The sequence below is a fragment of the Larus michahellis genome, chromosome 24 (assembly GCF_964199755.1).
Source record: "Larus michahellis chromosome 24, bLarMic1.1, whole genome shotgun sequence".
NCBI lineage: Eukaryota > Metazoa > Chordata > Aves > Charadriiformes > Laridae > Larus > Larus michahellis.
The window spans coordinates 1825089-1843859 of record NC_133919.1 but is presented as its reverse complement, the minus strand read 5'-3'; the positions used below and the strand labels follow the sequence as shown (position 1 = coordinate 1843859).

Genomic DNA, 18771 nt, shown 5'->3' with positions numbered 1-18771 from the left:
ATCACAAGAGCAGCAATACTCACAAATGGTGTTCAAATATCTTTTGTCTGTGTTTTTAAGCACTTCCCAAACCCTCCTTAGTAGTTTACACATGAAGTAGTCCGTCATTATTGTAATATAAGTATGTGGTTAGATTCAAGCAGCTCAGCATTTTGAAACATATTTATTAAATTGTACTGCTCAAGTGCACTCTTCCTGTTCCCTTTACCAGCTCATGATTTCTAACCTTAAGATTTCACTTGATTTTCTTTTATAATTTAGGTTTTCATTTATTTGTTTAAGTTTGTGTATAAGCTCCTTCAGTGCCAATGTTGTATTAATTCCCATTCCCTTCAGTGTTTGTAGCACAAAAATCTGCAACCTCTGCCTCTGTTCTCACATTTTGAAAGCTTTTCCTAGGACTTTCCTAGCCTATCAGTGAGTGTTCTGCCTTTCTTCTTGGTTTTAAAGATATGTTCAGCTTCCTTAAAAAATATATTTAACAAGTTGCCTGTATGCTGGCTAAGAAACTGTTTACCTTTGTTGTGACTAATGAATTCACCTCTAAAACATGAAGAAACGGAAGAACTGGGTAGTCTGGGAGACAAGACATGGGTCCAGATGATTTTAAAAAGTACTTTGCAATGTATCTTTTGATTTTTCCCCTTGAAAAGTACAGGATAGTCCTGTCCAAATCTTAATTCCAACTTCACACAAGGGTTGCTGATTTCACAAGAAAGACACGATGTTTTCTAACAATTATACTTTATCTAACATGGGTAAGGAAGGATGGAAAGAGAACCTGCGTATGAAAGCAGATGGTAATTATGATTAACATTTGAGCCACCAGCACTATGTCAACCAATAAAAGAGGTAAATAAATGAAGCCAGCATAATTCCTCCTGTCATTTTAATGTATTTAATGGAATGTTACCAGGAATGAGTCTTGCCAATTAAGTGCTAAGATGAAAGAAATATTTGTTTTGTAATTTGCATTTCATGCAGTGTGAGAATTTGAATCAACTAATAAACATAAATATTGAGCAAAACTGTTTCATCATTTTGAGGTGAACCGTGTGTGATAACTATGGGCTGGTGTTAATGGGACACTCAGGTTCTTCAGGCGGTTTGAGGAAATGTATAAAAAGTCCCTCCTGAAAACCACCTTGTATTTACTTCTCTTGCTTTCTTCTTCCTAGAGCTAGCTGTTTTCTAGATATCAAACTGTTCTTTTTCCGTAAATTTAAGTTAGTCCTCTTTTGTCATTTATGAGGAGGCAAAGCTATATGCGGATTTTAAGGGCTAAACTGGTGTTTTCCACAATGGATTGTATAGGAGGTGTCTGCTCCTATATGGACATTAGATTAGATCTACTTCTAATCTCAAAGTTATAATCTGCTAAACAGATACCAAAACCCGAGGCTGTAGCCCTACAAACGGCTCTGTGCTCTTGCTCCTCAACAGCCTCAGTCGCAGCCATGGTTAACAGAGGATACGTCCTCTTCACAGTTAATTACTTGGTCTTCCAATTGCCTGAGGAAGCGTGTTCTATATTCCCGTTTCCGCTCAGCAATGATTAACCATCACTTAGAAATCATTTTTCTTACAGACCTTATATAAAGTTGAGGAATTACATCCACAGTAGCAAGTAGATCTCGGTGAGGTGGCCACAATCAGGTGGGATGGATCTGGAACTAAATGAGTGTTGCAGAGGATCCAGACTGCTGTGCCTTTCCCATTTCCATGAGATCTCAGCTTTTCTTCCTGTTCCAGGGGACTTCGTGCTGTGTTACACTTACACTTAGTCCTGTCTCCAGTTGGCCAATTCATGTCCAGCGCCAGCGCCAATAGCTGTAAGGAGCAGACTGCCCTGGCTCGAGGGCAGCAGCTCAGCCACTATCCATTGTCACCACCTTACAGCCCAGATGTTCCTTCCTTCAGGATTGCATAGCGGGATCTCTGTTAGCACCCATTCTTAAGGGCTCCTTTTGTTGCAGGAGCTTTTGTTATGGTAGTCTTCATCACAACAGATTTTCTTACAGATTTTCAGGTCCTGGCAGCAAGTAGATCATCCCTGTTGGCTGTTGTTTTTATACTGGGTACCACTGTGGAAGCTGTGGCTCTTGCTGGAAGAGCTATTCAATTTACCAGAGATAACTAAGTAAAAAGAAATAAAAGGCAGATTTAGAGCTGATTTTTTAGGGAATGAGTGCTGGGAAGTGTGCTGTCTGCACTGTTCAGTGACAGAGCATGGACCTGGGCATGCGCAGCAGCTCTTGCCATTCTTTCTTCATATTCTGCCTTTAGTTCCTGGTTGGATATTCTCTGAACGCTGTTACTTTATGCTTAGCCATACTTCTTACTGTAGCAAAATATGTAGCCTAAGATCTTTTGGCAACTGAACCACATAAAGAAAACTATCTTGTGAGATAAACATCTACTTGAATCAGGAGATGGTTACTTGCTTTACTGATAACCTAAAAAGATATGCCATGTATGGTGCAGTATTTTTGTTCAGGTTTAGGCTACCTATATAATATTTACAGAAATTTATTTATATTTAATATATATATAACTTAAACAGAACCAAAGAAGTCCCAAACCCAGAAACTCTATCAGATATACTGTGAAATTATGCACATGGTCCTTCTTGTGGTTTTGGAGAAGTGTCATCTACACACAGCCTGAAATTTGGAGTGTGAGACAATTGAATAGCAAGGATCTAGGCTGGGCTGTGCTAGAGAAACCCAGAATCTGAACTCCATTTAATGTCAGTCACCAATCTTCCAATAAGAGCTGTGCTGGTGAAATGATTTGTATCACGTTGGATTAGAAGTCTGCAGTGGAATAAGGAAGAGCTTAACTTTCTGAGGGTGAACAGACATTTGTGGTCCTAAGAATTATCTGACAAACTCACGAAGGGGTACTCTAACAAAGCGATGTGTAGAGAAGGCTGCTCTTCACCTATGACCAGCATTTTGTGACCCTGTTATTGCAATTCTGTGGTGAAACAGGCCTAGCAAGGGCTCCTCATGGAGACTTTCACTATGTGGGCAGGGTTTGCACAATATCATTGCAGCTATATGTACACCAGGCAGCTTTATCCAGAAAAGTTGGCAAATTCAGAATGGATGAGAGTGCAAAACCACAACACACTTATTTTAAATGATGCAACAGAATTTTAATGAGAAAGAAAAGAACACAAGTACATTGCAATATCAAGAATGTATATCCAAGATGTCAGTCAAATGCATTTTGAAAGATGCTGTTAGATGTCTCACTGCATTCAGTTACAAGGATGATAAAGCAGAAGATAACAAGGAATTGAACCCATGAAGAGATCAGGAGAGAATTCAAAGGAAAAAAAAGGAGAGGTGCAGAACATGCAGATGGCACTGCACTGAGCAGGATTTGTGAGCTCTTTCCCAAAGCCGTCACTCATCTGCTCACTGGTGAATCTGCATTTTGCTTTTCACTTGAACATTATTCAGTGGATTTTCCTGTTGTGTTTAGCAGGGCCCGCAGCTCCCACGGTTGTACCTGTTGTACCAGTAGGAGTAAGGGTTGCAATAGCTGGAACCATAGGGTCTACCATAGCCATACAGACCCCCGTAACCCAGGGAGCCCCCATAGCCCCACAGACCCCCATAGCCCAGGGAGGAGCCATAGCCACCATAGCCCCACAGGCCCCCATAGCCCAGGGAGGAGCCATAGCCTCCGTAGCCCCCAGAGCCCCCAAGGACAGGGGCTCCAGAGGATCCCACAACGGAATCCTGGGGGAAGGAGCTGAGGATGGGGCCAGGGAAGGTGACGACGACGGGAGGTGGCTGGATGACAGTGGTGGAGTCAGGGCACTGGCGGACACAGGGCTCGTTGCAGCTGTCAGCCAGGGGCTGGGGACGGTAGACGCCGCAGGCGGAGGTGGAGCACAGGTCGTAGCAAGCCATCTTGTAGGGATGGAGGTAAGTGGCAACACACACTGATGAATAAAAGAAAGGTATAAATTAAATGGGAAATAAGAGTTTGAAAGTTGGCTACATGGACTAGAATAATGGCATTATCTTTCACGTCTCGATTGTCCTTCCTTCTCTTCAGTCTTTTCCATGTGACATCTCTTCCTCTTGTAAATCAGCACTGCCCAGTTTGCATTCTGAGCAGTCATCTCTTCTAATGGTCTCATTCCTAATTTCTTATACTTGGTTCCCTTTGAAAAGTAGTTCTTTGCTCTACTCCACTGTCAAACACTGCAAAAAGATTATCCATCATTTTACTTTGCAAATTACTTCCACTATACATTTCACCTACCCTTACAATGTCCATGTCTAAAAGATTTTTTTTTGTTTTCTATTAGCAAAAACAAAGCAGTGTAACCTGACAACCAGCAAAGCCCATGGTAAATTAATAGGTAGCTGGAAGAACAACTCTGGCATATTGACTTGTAACGTGCTTCCAGAAGCAATAGCTAAAATCATGCTGCCAGTATGCTGGACATGCTATAAACTTGGATTAAATAAGGCATTCCCTGCCCTGAAATGCTTGCAAAGTAGCTTGAGAGTCGCAGGGTGAGTGAAAAGATTTTTTGATTTCCCAGATGGGAAACTGGTATACTCAGATACCTAGGGCTGAGTTTCTACACCAGTAGGCTGATTTGAGCTCTTCAGAAAGATTTTTTGCCATAGGACCTGATCCAATCTAAAAGAAAACCTGTGGAAGGACTAGGAATCAATACCACCTGTGAACAATTTCTTCCCCCAACTAGAACCAATAAAATGTTAGATTGGGAGGGTCTTCTGGAGGTCATCTAGTCCAACTTCCTGCTCAAAGTGAGGACAATGTAAAGGCTAGGCTAAGATTTCCTAGTTTCATTTCTGTTTTCTAATAATTCTTTAGACAATACTTCTCCATTCTTTCTGGTTAAGCTTGTCACCTCCACAAATATAAACATACACATAGACACATAACAAAAACTTACATGCAAAATCCTTAAAAAATCCCTAGTGATTGAACTAGCCTTCTTTTGATGTTTTGGAAGCTGCTTTGATAGCTCAACTTTCTACTAACAGGAAACAATAATTTTTGAAAAGTCTAGTTTTACCATTTTAAACCCGAATACATGGATATCCAACACTAAATAAGAAAAATAAATTCATGGCAAGATCATCTAACATTATTAAGAATCTTGGAATACTTATGGATGATTCCAACCTTAATTAAAACTATCAGAAAAGAGATACTCAAAGTTTAGGAAAGAGATCAGGTAGAATGATACTTACGTTGTTCACGGAGGTGAATAAAGCGAGCAAAGTGGAATGAAGAGCCCTGAGTTGGGAGAGCTTTTATACAGTTCCCTAGATCATGGGGATCACCTAAGGTGCAATTTCTGCATGTGCGTAATTGGGGCAAACCCAAACCTAATATGACACGTAGGTCCTCAAAGTTTTGCTGACTATTTGTTTATTTGTTGGTTCGAAGTCTCATGAAATATGATAGGTGCATTTCATCACAGAAGCCTCTTTCATCTCAAATGGTTATCTGTCATATTCATTCCTGTTATCATTCCATTCACATCCTTGGTGTTACAACAAGAATTATACTAACGCTCTTTCTCAGCTTCTCCATTATTAATGGCAAAACCGAGCTGCTCACTGCATGGCTGTGGTCCCTTGATGCGCACAGATTTTTCCATTAAATCCAGGCTGTAAGACACCTGGAGACAAAATGGAACTCATTAGAGCAACTTTGGGTTGTCATTTTTATCTTTATCATTTGCACTCTCAGTTACTTAGTGTAAGAACAATACGGCACCCAAAGGAAGCCATAGGAAACCATAGAAACCATCTTCTGGTCCTTAAATGGTTTTATCTTGTTTGGCTTTTGCTCCTGAACACAATGCTGGCCTCATCCAATGAACGAGGAACTTGGGGAAATACCTCTTGCTCTCTTTGTTATGTATTCAGTCATGGATTACCCTTCCTGTCCTTTTCTCAAACACTGGCAAGTCCTTTGGACTATTTTAAGCAAAAGGCAGGGATATAATATAAACCACTCAGATTTTTCTAACAGATCTCTCTCACCGTATTTCAACCCAATTTGTAGCCTAGAAGCAAACTGAAATTTACCCTTTCTGTTCTCAATATTGAAAGGCACTTCCTTTGTGAGGTGTCACCCACATTTTGCAGTCTTCTGTCTCCTGATACAAAACCTTCAGGGATCCATCCTTAGTTCCATCTTCAGATCAGGCAACATTGAAGCCTACTGAGAAAGGAAATTAAATGAAACATGACTGGTGGCATCTTGCTAAAGCTATCTGGAAATATCCCACAATAGAGACAGAGAAATCATTTACATGGATAAAGGCTGATCATTGATAGAATTGTAACATCTCAAGAAAATAATCAAGTCCTCTGTTTCTGTGGTCTGATGTGCAACTGAGAATGATAAAGCTAGACTGATTATACAGCTTATGAAATGCTGTATTTTATTTAAATTTTATATTTCCTTCTGTACTTCTACATTGAAAAATTCTGAACATGCACAAATCCCCAGTATTCAGCCATGAACTGGTTATGCCAAGGACACAAATACCTTGACTTATGTATTTGAATGTGATGTCATTCCATAATTGCTAGGCACCTAAATCCAGGTACATGCCTTTAACCTAATTGTAAGAATGCATTCTCAAACCATTAGTAGATAGTTTGAGGCACTTGAAAGGACTTGCTCCCTGGAAGCTGGAAAATAATGTTGTCCAAAAAAACTTCTAACCACCTCAAAGGCTGAGAAACCCACCTCATAATTTAGAGATAATCTATGGCATAGAGTCTGCAGTATTAAAATAACACATCTGTAAACAAGGGAAGAACCAGCCTTTGTTTGTGTGGTGTGTTCCAAATTCATAATTGTTGCCTGTTCACAGAAACTGCCACCTCAGCCCTGTTCTGGAGTTATGGCTTGCAGCAACAATAGTGTATTGCAGGAAGTCATGAATTCCTGAGAATCAAAGTCAGTAATTCAAAGCACTTCTGTTACATTTCAATTTTTGCATCAGAGGACCCATTTGTACTGAAAAAGCTTAGCTTTCCTCAGCTTCCTATTAAATATTCTCAAGTACCATCTTTGGTACTAACAGCATCAAACCAACAATACCTGGAAAAAGTCTCTTTGTGGTCTTCAATCCCTTTGTAGCTTTACTTAACATCAGAAACTCATTCCTTGTTCATCTCTTAAAAAACAAAAGCAAGCCTCAGGAAGACAAAGCCTTCCTGTCTTCTCCGTGAAATTCTGCAGGCTTAGCCCTACACATCTTTGTAAGACAATACAACTGTTTGAGTGACTGATGGATGGAGAAACTGATTCAGTTCATATCTGCATGAAAAGAGTTCCCAGCACTCCAAAAAAAAGGTTTTCACCATTTTTTTCTGCTCAAGGTTAAATTTCAATTTCCATATGAGCCCTATTTAGAGTCTAGAGCATACATTGTATGTCCCTGGAATTGCTGCTGCTCTTCTGAGTGGAATTGTCCCCATTACAGCCAGTGTCAAATACTACTGGAAAACATCATAAAGGGTGCTGTGTCCCCCAGCTGTAGGTGAGGAAGATAAAACAGGCAGAAACCACCCCCAACTTTTCTGCATATCCCATTGATAGTCTCTAACTTTTGTCCTGGCAGGTTGTAATGTGAATTTTATGTACGTAAACAAAAATCCTGTCCATGACAGTAGTATGTAATTCTGATAAACCCATGAGATGCTCTCCAGGTGTTAAGTTAATACAAGAGGATCTGGTTTAGTAATTTCTGTTGTAATTTCAAGGAAGTGACTGGAATAATGCCAGGTTTTTATTTTCCCAAAGTCATCACAAGATGAAAGAATTCTCTGTAATCTAAAGTAATGTTCAGGTCCTTACTACAAACAAATTTGAAAGGACTCATAAACTCCAATAATGAACTCAGCAATTTCATCATCTTGATGGGTTACACGTGTTTGAAATCGGGGCGGGCAACCAGTGTTGATTTTGTACCTCCAGCTGCTCCAATATAAAAGCTCTTCTCTCTCATAGCTCTTCCAAACACTTCCCTTGACTTCTTGGAGACTTGGGTAAGTCTGATTCTTCTTTATTGCTATCCATGTATCTTTCTATTGCTCGTTTCAACATCAGTTGGTGTCCGCCACCCATACTGTTGAGTGTATCTCTGTTGTTTTGGGACATAGATTCTCTTGCTGGCTCTGGGGTGGCAGGTGCACCTATTTGGTGTGGGGGACCCTCCAGAGTTCTCAGTGTCGGAAACACTGGACCCTGAAGTGACTGGACAATGCTCTTAGTCATCCGGTTTAGTTTTAGGTAGTCCTGTGAGGAGCACAGAGTTGGACTCGATGATCTTCATGGATCCTTTCCAACTTGAGATATTCTATGGTTCTTACTTCAATGTATTTAACCTATTCCAAAATTTGCATATGAAGTTCAACATTTAATAAGGGCTTCACAACTGCAGCCATTCATGCAACCTGATGAACAAGCGATGCATCTGAGAAAGTTGTGTGTGTTGTCCTGGTACAGCAAATCTTCTGGCTGTCCTTTACTTTCTTGCCTTCATATTCTTCCTCAGAACCCTGCTAAGGACTTGCAGGACATAGTGAGTGAAGAATAAAGTCACTCTTGGAGAAAATAACTAAGTTTAGAGGGGAGAACATAGCCTGAATTCTTGGGTTTGCCAAGGACTACTGGTTTGTCCTGGGAATAATAATTTGAAATTAGTTTTTTTGAAAGATATTAGGGACTGAAACACTATTTATATTGAAATTGTCCAGGCTGTGTCCATACAGTGGCTGCATAGATGGGAATTGGGATAATAACACCACCATTTGTCTTTTATTATCTTGTCAAATGGCTTTCTGAGCAATCTGGGTAGTGACAATCCTATAATCTGTTGTTCCTACAACTCAGCAAAATTGGGCTGAGTGGTAAGAAGAAGCTACTATAATTAAGTTATACATAAACTACATCTCATGGAAAACTTGGATTTGGGTTCAGCAGGTTTACTACTGACTCATCAAATGTCCTTGGACAAAGTCACTTTGCTCTCCTTGGTTTTGCTTCTCAGTTTTCAGTTTAATGTGTAGAAATATCTCTAAGTTCTTTGAAGGTTGTTCATGAACACTTTCAGAGCTAGGCAAAACATTTTCTGTGTGCTTTTGGATGTGTAGACATCTTTTAGAGAGTTTTCAAAAATCTACTATTTGAAAAATGAGGGTTATGATTGCAAAGTGGGAAATCAAGTTATTTACTCAAAATCCTGTACTTGACTCATTATTTTAATGTAAAGTCTTGAAGTCTGTCTTCTACTTAGTCTAATAATCAGTGTGTGTTGCAGCTTACCTCCATCCCTACAAGATGGCTTGCTACGACCTGTGCTCCACCTCCGCCTGCGGCGTCTACCGTCCCCAGCCCCTGGCTGACAGCTGCAACGAGCCCTGTGTCCGCCAGTGCCCTGACTCCACCACTGTCATCCAGCCGCCTCCCGTCGTCGTCACCTTCCCTGGCCCCATCCTCAGCTCCTTCCCCCAGGATTCCGTTGTGGGATCCTCTGGAGCCCCTGTCCTTGGGGGCTCTGGGGGCTACGGAGGCTATGGCTCCTCCCTGGGCTATGGGGGCCTGTGGGGCTATGGTGGCTATGGCTCCTCCCTGGGCTATGGGGGTCTGTGGGGCTATGGGGGCTCCCTGGGTTACGGGGGTCTGTATGGCTATGGTAGACCCTATGGTTCCAGCTATTGCAACCCTTACTCCTACTGGTACAACAGGTACAACCGTGGGAGCTGCGGGCCCTGCTAAATACTGCAGAAATATCCCAAGTAAGGAATAACCGGCAACTGTGAGATACGATCTTGATCCACAGCCATCATCCCAAAGGAGATGTTGTGAAGTCCTGCCACCCCACTGCAGTGGAGCTGGGACCACACAGCGCGTCCTTAGTTTCTTCACCCTTTACTCATGGTCTTTTGGGCTTTTTTCCATCTATGTGTATAATGGGCGGGATAAAACACTTAATTTGTATTCTTATAAAATGGCACTTCACTGTCCAGCTGAAGAACAACAATTATGGAAAGAGTTGCCTGCACTCTGATGCATATTCTTCATATTCTACAATGCATTTCTGTGAACGTTCATTAAAGTGATTCTACTCTGCATTAAACAAATCAACTTTTAGTTTTCATTTCTTCTACTATGGATAGACAACTCTCCTCTCTATAGCTGGGGAAAACTCACATCCTTACATAGGATGAGGCTCAGACTTCAAACACACAGCTGAAATGGTCCAGCTATTATTGAAATCAGTCACCACTTGCAGCACTCAGTGCATGCATTTGGGAAGAGGAATCCTCCCTCCCCAGTTGGCCTGGGTTCCAATAACAACAACATTATTTTTAGAAAGAAATCAGACTAAGCCTCCATTCCCTAATGAGCCATTTAAACATCTTTGCTGATCATAGCAGGAGCAGAGCTGGTGGCTCAGCTGAGGCTGGATTCAAAGCAGATTATGGGGCAAAGGGTGGCAGATGAGGCCCTCAGGTGGGAGGGATGGTCCTGAGCCAGAAGTGATTTAAGGAGGTGGGGAGAGAGTGGTGAAGGGTATTGGGATGGAGCTGCTGAGAAGGAGAGAGTTGGAGGAGCTGCAAGAAGAAAAAGAGCTCCTCAGAGGTGGGTAGACTCTATCTAATGGACCTTTTAGATGAGGAATATCATGGGAGAGGCTGAAAGTTAGAGCTGCTCAAAGTAGGGGTTTCTGCTGTGAGGGTTTCCCATGCAGGAGGAGTTGGGAAACACAACAATGGTGTTGAGGATGTGTGTACAGGGTTATGACTTTTTCTACCTTTTAGGCTTTCCAGGTACCATAACTTTGTTTTATCTGTTCCGGCTCTTCTTCTGGCACAGATGAATCAGCCCTTGGGGCAGCTGAATGGAGTTTTCTGTCAAAAAAACATCCAACACCTTAGAGTTCATGATTATACAGAAAGACTATTACACACATTTCAGATTGAAACATTCCATTGTATGGTCCAGAAAACTTTCTTTCTTTAAGGATTTGACAGAAAATTAGGTTAACTTTCAGTAGAAACTATTACTAAGGACAGAGTTTAAGTATTCGAGGGAGAATCTGAAGTTTAAGGAGATAAAGACTTAGTTGGAAGAAATTTTTGCTGAAGTCTAATGTTTTTAGGAAAAAGTTTAAAATTAGTTACCTACTCTTTCATTTCTCTACCACTACTAAACTGTAACCAGTGAATGTTCAACCAAGAAGGCAAATTCTACAAAAATGTCAAGAATCTTTATCTGAAAAATGGGGAGGGCAGGACAGTAGCTATTTCTGGGCTGAGGGCTTCAAACTGCTTTTATTCATTTGAAATCTCTGATTTTTTTTGCGCTGGACACTCATCCTACATAGTTTAGACTGTTATTGACAACTGCACAGGTTAGACTTCTCCAAAGGCAAATAACAAGAGTGAAAACATGAGACAAGAACAGCAGAACATGGCAACTTTGATGCAATAAACTTTTAATGATAGTGAGGTAAAGAATACATTTTCAGAGTCTCCGACAAGTATCAAACTGTTCTCCAGACAGGGATACATTCACACAGGGTTGATTATTTTTTTTCTTCCTGAGTCTTAGCTGTTAATTGCAACAAACAGGAACCATTTTGAGCAACTTTGTTACATGTTTTCCCCCAGGCAATATGGAAATGTGACAGTAGAAGCATTAAGGCAGAAACTGAAAGTACAAGTTAAGAGGAGAAATTCAAGGGGGGCTGCAAGGGTACAGCTCCCTGGTCTTGGAACAGAGCAGTGGAAGCTCAGACCTCTTTAGCTGTGAAACCATCCCATCTCGTTTGTTGGTTATGCCTCACTTGGGATATTTCTGTAGGATTTAGCAGGGCCCACAGCTGCCACGGCGGTACCTGCTGTACCGGTAGGAGTAAGGGCTGCAAGAGCCAGAACCATAAGATCTACCATAGCCATACAGACCCCTGTAACCCAGGGAGCCCCCTCCACAGCCCAGGGATGAGCCCCCATAGCCCCCCAGACTGCCATAGCCCCCCAGACTGCCATAGCCCCCCAGACTGCCATAGCCCCCCAGACTGCCATAGCCCCCCAGACTGCCATAGCCCCCCAGACTGCCATAGCCCCCCAGACTGCCATAGCCCAGGGAGCCCCCAAGGACAGGAGCTCCAGAGGACCCCACAACAGAACCCTGGGGAAAGGAGCTGAGGATGGGGCCGGGGAAGGTGACGACGACGGGAGGTGGCTGGATCACAGTGGTGGAGTCAGGGCACTGACGGACACACGGCTCATTCCCACTGTCAGCCAGGGGCTGGGGACGGTAGACACCACAGGCGGAGGGGGAGCACACATCGTAGCAAGCCATCTCGCAGGGATGGAAGTCAATCTGTAAAACACGGTCATTTAGGTTAACAAAGAAATATCAAACATTAGGTTATGATGAAGCAGTCCAACAGGGTATCAGTAGTAAACCTGAGAAGTAAAAGTGTTTTCTATTACTGTTCTTCCTAGAACTGTAACCTGGAGGCTAGTTTGGACTTTAGTAAGACAAAGTCATGTACTTTTCGATTGTATCTTTGGTATTTCCAGATGAGCTAATTTTAATACTATTACATTACTATTGGTTGAGGGTTTATACTTAGTAAGTTTGATGTTTCCTGTTTTCAGCTCTGCAGAACTCTACTAAATGCAGCCATATGAAACCATGTATATGAACTGTTCTTTATCTTCTAAAATAGTCAAGGAATTCTTTAAAATGGTAAAATGTTGCAAGTTTGGGATTCAAAATTGCTTGATATACCCCTCTTCTGGAGCCTATCTTTACAGAGCCTGGTAATGAATGCGATAACAAACATTATTTCAAGCAGCACATAATCTACGTATCACTGTCAGCCTGGCAGTAACTGAAGAGGACTTGGCCCTAAATTAAGACCCTGGGTTCTTGACAGGAAGTTAAGTTTAGCAAAGTTGTAGAGAAATCTGACTTACCCAATTCACGAAGGCGAGTAAGGCGAGAGAAGTGGATAGAAAGACTTCGTGCAGAGAGTTTTTATACAGCTCTGTCGATCGCCTGGAGGATATTAGGCATCCTGTGCGTGAGTTCATAATTAGGTACCAACCCCAAATTGTAGGACACGTAGTTTCTCAAAGTGCTGAAATTGTTTTTGCTTATTGCTTGTGCGTTGCAGGCATTTCAAACCCACACATAGCATGACATGCACACTCAACCACAGAACTATTATGTCATGGCTTTACATGTAGGATTATTTTTTATTATTCCATTGCTCCCTTTAACATTAGGGGAGGAAGTAAGCTGATTTAATTTATTTAAGAGTCCTGCATTGTTAGGATGGCAGGAAGACAGTCATTTCTTTTGTCCAGTTACAGGTCTTTTAGTGTAATGAACAATATACCTGGAGAAAAAATGGAATTTCTTTTAGGATCTCAAAATGAAGGCCGGAAACAAAAAAAGAAGGGTAACAACATTCTTTCTGCAGGCTTAGTTACCACTTCTACCTCCAGCTACCCAATACAAGCCAAACGCAATAATCGGGAGCATATTTTAATGGCTTTTGGATGGTTTTCTACTAGTTGTATTTCAGTCCCAGAAACAGGGAAATATTTCAGCTGTCAGTCACAGGTCTATAGAAACTGATTCTTCTGAGTTGTTTCATGAGCATTTCTTTACTTTATGCATTACCATGTTTTCTCCTCCTATTGTTATGTGTTAGAGAGACATATCTAAGAACACAGGACTAAGAAAAGCAAGTGTCGTGGTTTTGGCCAGATTGGCCAATCAGAAGGACAGATGGCCCTCCCCCTGGCTCTCTCCCCAGAGAGGAGAGGAAGAGAAAAGGAGATTTATGAGTTTAGAAAAAAGAACTAAACCACTTTAATGAAAATAATAATAAATAAGGAAATACGAAATAATAATAAAACTTAAAAAACGTATACAGCTCCCAGGATGATGGTCGCGTCACCAGCAGACACAGGGAAAGTCCCAGACTGGAGTCAGTGATGGACATGATCTGTATTCCGGAACTAGAGTCAGGAATGCTCGGATTGGGATCAAAGGCAGATGAACAGACAGGGTCCTCCTCAGATGTCGACCATTGAAGAAAGAGAAAAACAAACCAGAGCAGCCTTGCCCCGTTGATCCCTTAGCTTTTATACTGAGCGTGATGCGTATGGGATGGAATACCCTGTTGGTCAGTTTGGGGTCACCTGTCCTGTCCGCTCCTCCCTGCAGGTGGGACCCCTCTATGCTTCTCTGCTTCCGACCCTCTAATGGGGCAAACAGCGAAGTTAGCTGACCTTGGTTGTTATAGCAATAAGTATAAGCAAGAGCCTCGCTCCGTACCATTCCTTGGTATAATCAGGTCTTATCACTCCGAGAGTGAACAGTTTCTGAACAATACGCTGTTAATTTCAGACTTTAGTCAGTTAGAAGAGGCTCAGCTAAAAAGTAAAATTACAAATCAGAAAATTGGTTCTGTTTTACCTCAAACCAGGACAGCAAGTAAATCAGGTGATAAGACATGGCTACTGAAAAGGATTCTAGCCCTGACACAATGAAGAGAGACTCCATTGGTTTTGGGTTTGGTTTTTGGGTTTGGAATTTTTTTGGGGGGGTGTAATAGTTCCATTAACATAAGTAGATTTCTGCTTCTGGACCAATGTGCACTTTAATAAAACATAAGATAGATTTTATTCTTAAAGTCAAAGAAAGGAAGGTCCAAAAAGTGTTATAAAACATGAACTGATTACGGGAAAGACCCAAGTGACTTTAACTTCCTTATTTTAATGTGATAATCTCTCCTAATAGTGGGGTGTATGCATCCAGGCGTACTTTTTATGTAATTATGACACAGTATGTACAAGCTAGTAATGAGTGTTCTTGAGGTATTTGAAAATACCTTGGAATGCCCTCATAAAACTTTGAGGTGGCCCTTTTCAGTATTGTAGCTGAGGAAATTTCCATATGTATCTCCAGATTTGGAAAAGCTCATAATTTGGAAATAATATGTGGTCTGAAGATAACTATGTTCATGATTATGATAACCATGATAATGATATAGTGTTACAACAATGGCATAAACAAAGAAAGAAACCTCAGCAAAAGCCAGCATTTGCTTTTCCCAGCAAATTCCCACCTCATAATTACTCTCTACTGAAAGATGCCATCAATGATGGTGTTACCTGCAAGATCAGGTATAGTCCAGGATCAAGGACTCCTGAGGAGCAAGATAGAAATCAAAGGAAACTTCAGAAAAATGTATCCTCTCAAACTTGTGGATCAAACTGAGCTGAAAGTTTGAATATCCCTGACTGCTTATGATTTCAGATATTCACTGGGAATCTGTCCACTTTTTGATGTCACTTCAATGACACTTTGATGTCTAAAAGGTTGCTTTTATCTATTGGGTATGCAAGTGAAAGAAGAGTCACAGAAATCCTTTAATACCTGTGAATGGTCTTCGATTTAAGCAGGAAGTCTCATCAGTTTATATTAAAAATAAATATCTCTCCTCTCAGAACTAAATTGAGCTTTAAGCTGTAGTTTGAGGGTCCGATAAAACCTAAGGCTGTTTTGGACATGTGCCTCTGTGTGTTCGGGAATGCCCACAATATAATCTCTGCCCAAAATTCAGAGAGTATTGGGAATCCTCCATGGATTCCAATATGAATTTTATCATATCTCGGAAATAAACATAAGCACATAAGAAATATTGCCCACTCTCCTGAGGATTTAACAATAGACTGCATTTTATCTTTAAGAAGAGAGAAAACTTATGTACGGGACTTTGACAGCAACATCTCACAGCAGGTTATTTCTGATAAATGTTTGGGCATTATTGTCATATAAGACAGCAAAAGAAGAATATCTGTGTATAAGCAGTTTACTACATGGCTCAACTCCAAAGAGAATAGAAAATTGATATTAATTTTATGAATCGTGTTTTAGGATGAAAGATGTATTGGTTTCACCCATCACTCTTTTAGATGAAAGAACCTTGTGTGATGTAATGCATGTGTTACGTTACATGATAATTGAAATCAAGTAATAAACAAAAACAGAGAGCAAAAATTTCATCACTTTGTGGAGCCATCAATACAAAAAATGTGCCGTGTCAACTAATTAGATCCACATTCATAAAACCAGCTTCTCATCCCTCAGGCAGTCTGAACTGTATAAAAGCTCTCCCTACTCAGGGTTCTTCCAACCTCTTCTCTTCACGCGCTCTCCTCAGCAAATCGGGTAAGTCTGAATCTGCTCTTTACAACTACTGGAGTAAGTCTTTGCTATACAATTTAATCTAGGATGGTCTCTTCCATTAAGAACTAGTGAGTACAAGGTTAGGTGAAAAGATAAAGCTTACAAAAATGATTGTATTATGGACAGCTATTCTCTGCATTCAGGGTTGGCATTTAACTTCAAAGCAAACTGAAAGTTTCTCGATATTGCAGAAAATTAAGTTCGTTATTAGTTCACTTCCAACAGCTGAAGAAATTATGTGACTAGATCAATATGCATTCCCCTGCCCTGTTTGCCTATATGGGAAATTATTTGAAAAGTTTAAGTCTTCATGGTTCACAGGGAAATCCTGAGCTTAGGAGCAGACCTTCCATTATCTGCAGTTTATTCCATTACAAATCAGTCAAGGTGCTTTTACATTAACTCAAGATAAATGGGCATGAACACTACCAGAGATCAGGCACTGGCTTAGGCAGAGGAGGTCACAGAGATGAATTGAGAGCTGTTGAAAATGCTCTGTAAGAAATTTATTTAATTAAGAGAAAGAGGGGTATTGGAAGGAATTTAAGAAGCTGACAGGAGAAGAGATGGGTTTTTCATGTTAATGGGGGCAAGTTGTTTAGAGTCAGATTTTTTTTTCAAAAGAGATCAGAGCCCAGAATCAAAACAGTGTGGTGTTAAGCTAGTCGCAAATATCTTACTGCCCTGATTCAATGTTTGGAAACTGGCGGCAATAATCTTTGCAATTTTCTTGTAATGGTCTCATCAAACAACTTACTGAGTAAAATCTGAATAGACAATTACTTATAATCCCTGTTCTCACAAGGCTTAGAACAAAGGAGATCAGTGGGAAAGAAGAGTTAGAGTCATGAAATCCATAACAACACACTCTACTCTTGGAGTCCCAGTCCTTGCTGATCCAATGACTCACCAAAGCATCAGAGCAAATAATTTAGCTGTTCTGCTTCAATTTTCCTATGTAATAGACATGAGCAAATTGGTGTACTTCAAAGCACTCCTATCTGGGGAAAGGCAGAGAACTCTCTAGCACTTTTATGTATGTAAATAATATCTTATACTTGGTTAAAATCAACTCTTGTAGATTGACTTCCATTCCTGCGAGATGGCTTGCTACGATGTGTGCTCCCCCTCCGCCTGTGGTGTCTACCGTCCCCAGCCCCTGGCTGACAGTGGGAATGAGCCGTGTGTCCGTCAGTGCCCTGACTCCACCACTGTGATCCAGCCACCTCCCGTCGTCGTCACCTTCCCCGGCCCCATCCTCAGCTCCTTTCCCCAGGGTTCTGTTGTGGGGTCCTCTGGAGCTCCTGTCCTTGGGGGCTCCCTGGGCTATGGCAGTCTGGGGGGCTATGGCAGTCTGGGGGGCTATGGCAGTCTGGGGGGCTATGGAGGCTCTCTGGGCTACGGGGGTCTGTATGGCTATGGGGGCTCGTCCCTGGGCTGTGGGGGTTTCTATGGCTATGGGGGGGGCTCCCTGGGTTACAGGGGTCTGTATGGCTATGGTAGATCTTATGGTTCTGGCTCTTGCAGCCCTTACTCCTACCGGTACAGCAGGTACCGCCGTGGCAGCTGTGGGCCCTGCTAAATCCTACAGAAATATCCCTTTACTAAAGAACGTCTGGGAAATGCATGATACAGTCTTGATCCTCAATGGAGCTCCTGAGTAAGGGGCAGAGCATCAAAGACTTCCACTTAATAGAGTGGAGTCAGAATAACTCCATAAATTACACTTCTCATTTCCTTCTTCATTTGCCTCATCACTTCTTCCTTGCTCCGGCCCCTGCCCAGATGTGCAATTGCACCTTTGTCCCACCGGGCACTTGCTTGTCTCTGCAACGACCACCGCCTGCCAGAAGCCTGAAGGAGCAGCTCTCTTGAAGCCTGGGGGGACAACCTGCCTGCCTCTGCCTTCCGTGTCTTTCTCTGTTCAATAAAACAAGCCTGCCTCCAACCCCTGCCTCTGCGTTTTCCCTCTCAAGGCCCAGGGTGGGCTGCAGGGCCTCCTCGCCCTGCCCGTGCTCCCCGCCAGCCGGGCCAGGGCAGTCTCTCAGCCCCAGCAGAGCCAGGCCCAGCTGCCTTTGGGGACAGCCCCCAGCCCTGGCCACACGCAGTCCTGCTAAAAAACCTATATGCCCAGTATTTCATTTCTATGAGCTGAAATTATCATCTCCCCCACACTAATTATTCTATCTGCCAAACTTTCAGTGATTAGTCCAATTTTTTTTTCCACTAGTTAATTTAGTGCTGGCATTCCTTTTGATTTTTACATCTCCCCAGATAATGTATTAGAAACCATCAAACTGTGTTAAAAGACAAAGTGGAAAAACATGGCCTGAAGTTCTCTCAAAGCATATTCTGAAAAGGAACAATAGGAGGGAGGTAAACAATGGGAAATAATTTTTAAGATAGGTATCTGATGAGCCAAGATGAAGCACTACCTTTTCTTTTTTTTGTTAGTCACTG

General features: G+C 41.8%; 3 protein-coding genes across 7 annotated transcripts; 1 reads left to right on the top strand and 2 right to left on the bottom strand.

The window, feature by feature from the left end:
• Window positions 1-3488: 3488 nt before the first annotated feature.
• On the bottom strand, window positions 3489-3926 carry LOC141734570 (scale keratin-like). Its single transcript, XM_074566457.1, has one exon. The coding sequence runs from the start codon at window positions 3924-3926 to the stop codon at window positions 3489-3491; it is 438 nt and encodes a 145-aa protein (XP_074422558.1).
• A 5443-nt stretch (window positions 3927-9369) lies between these two features.
• Window positions 9370-18146, top strand: LOC141734568 (scale keratin-like). Of its 4 annotated transcripts, none has more exons than XM_074566452.1 (3): window positions 10619-10674; window positions 16213-16293; window positions 17393-18146. In XM_074566452.1, exon 3 carries the CDS (start codon window positions 17414-17416, stop codon window positions 17891-17893), a length of 480 nt encoding a protein of 159 aa, XP_074422553.1. In that variant the 5' UTR covers window positions 10619-10674; window positions 16213-16293; window positions 17393-17413; the 3' UTR covers window positions 17894-18146. The 4 variants fall into 4 exon arrangements, with proteins under 4 accessions (XP_074422552.1, XP_074422553.1, XP_074422555.1 ...); XM_074566453.1 differs by having other exon boundaries at window positions 10633-10674; window positions 16198-16293; XM_074566451.1 differs by lacking the exons at window positions 10619-10674; window positions 16213-16293 and adding an exon at window positions 9370-9700 and having other exon boundaries at window positions 17700-18146.
• Window positions 11902-12399, bottom strand: LOC141734569 (scale keratin-like). 2 transcript variants are annotated; one of them, XM_074566456.1, is made up of 2 exons: window positions 12132-12399; window positions 11902-12020 (listed from the first exon to the last, which is right to left on the bottom strand). In XM_074566456.1, exons 1-2 carry the CDS (start codon window positions 12397-12399, stop codon window positions 11902-11904), a joined length of 387 nt encoding a protein of 128 aa, XP_074422557.1. The 2 variants fall into 2 exon arrangements, with proteins under 2 accessions (XP_074422557.1, XP_074422556.1); XM_074566455.1 differs by having other exon boundaries at window positions 11902-12399.
• Window positions 18147-18771: the final 625 nt, after the last annotated feature.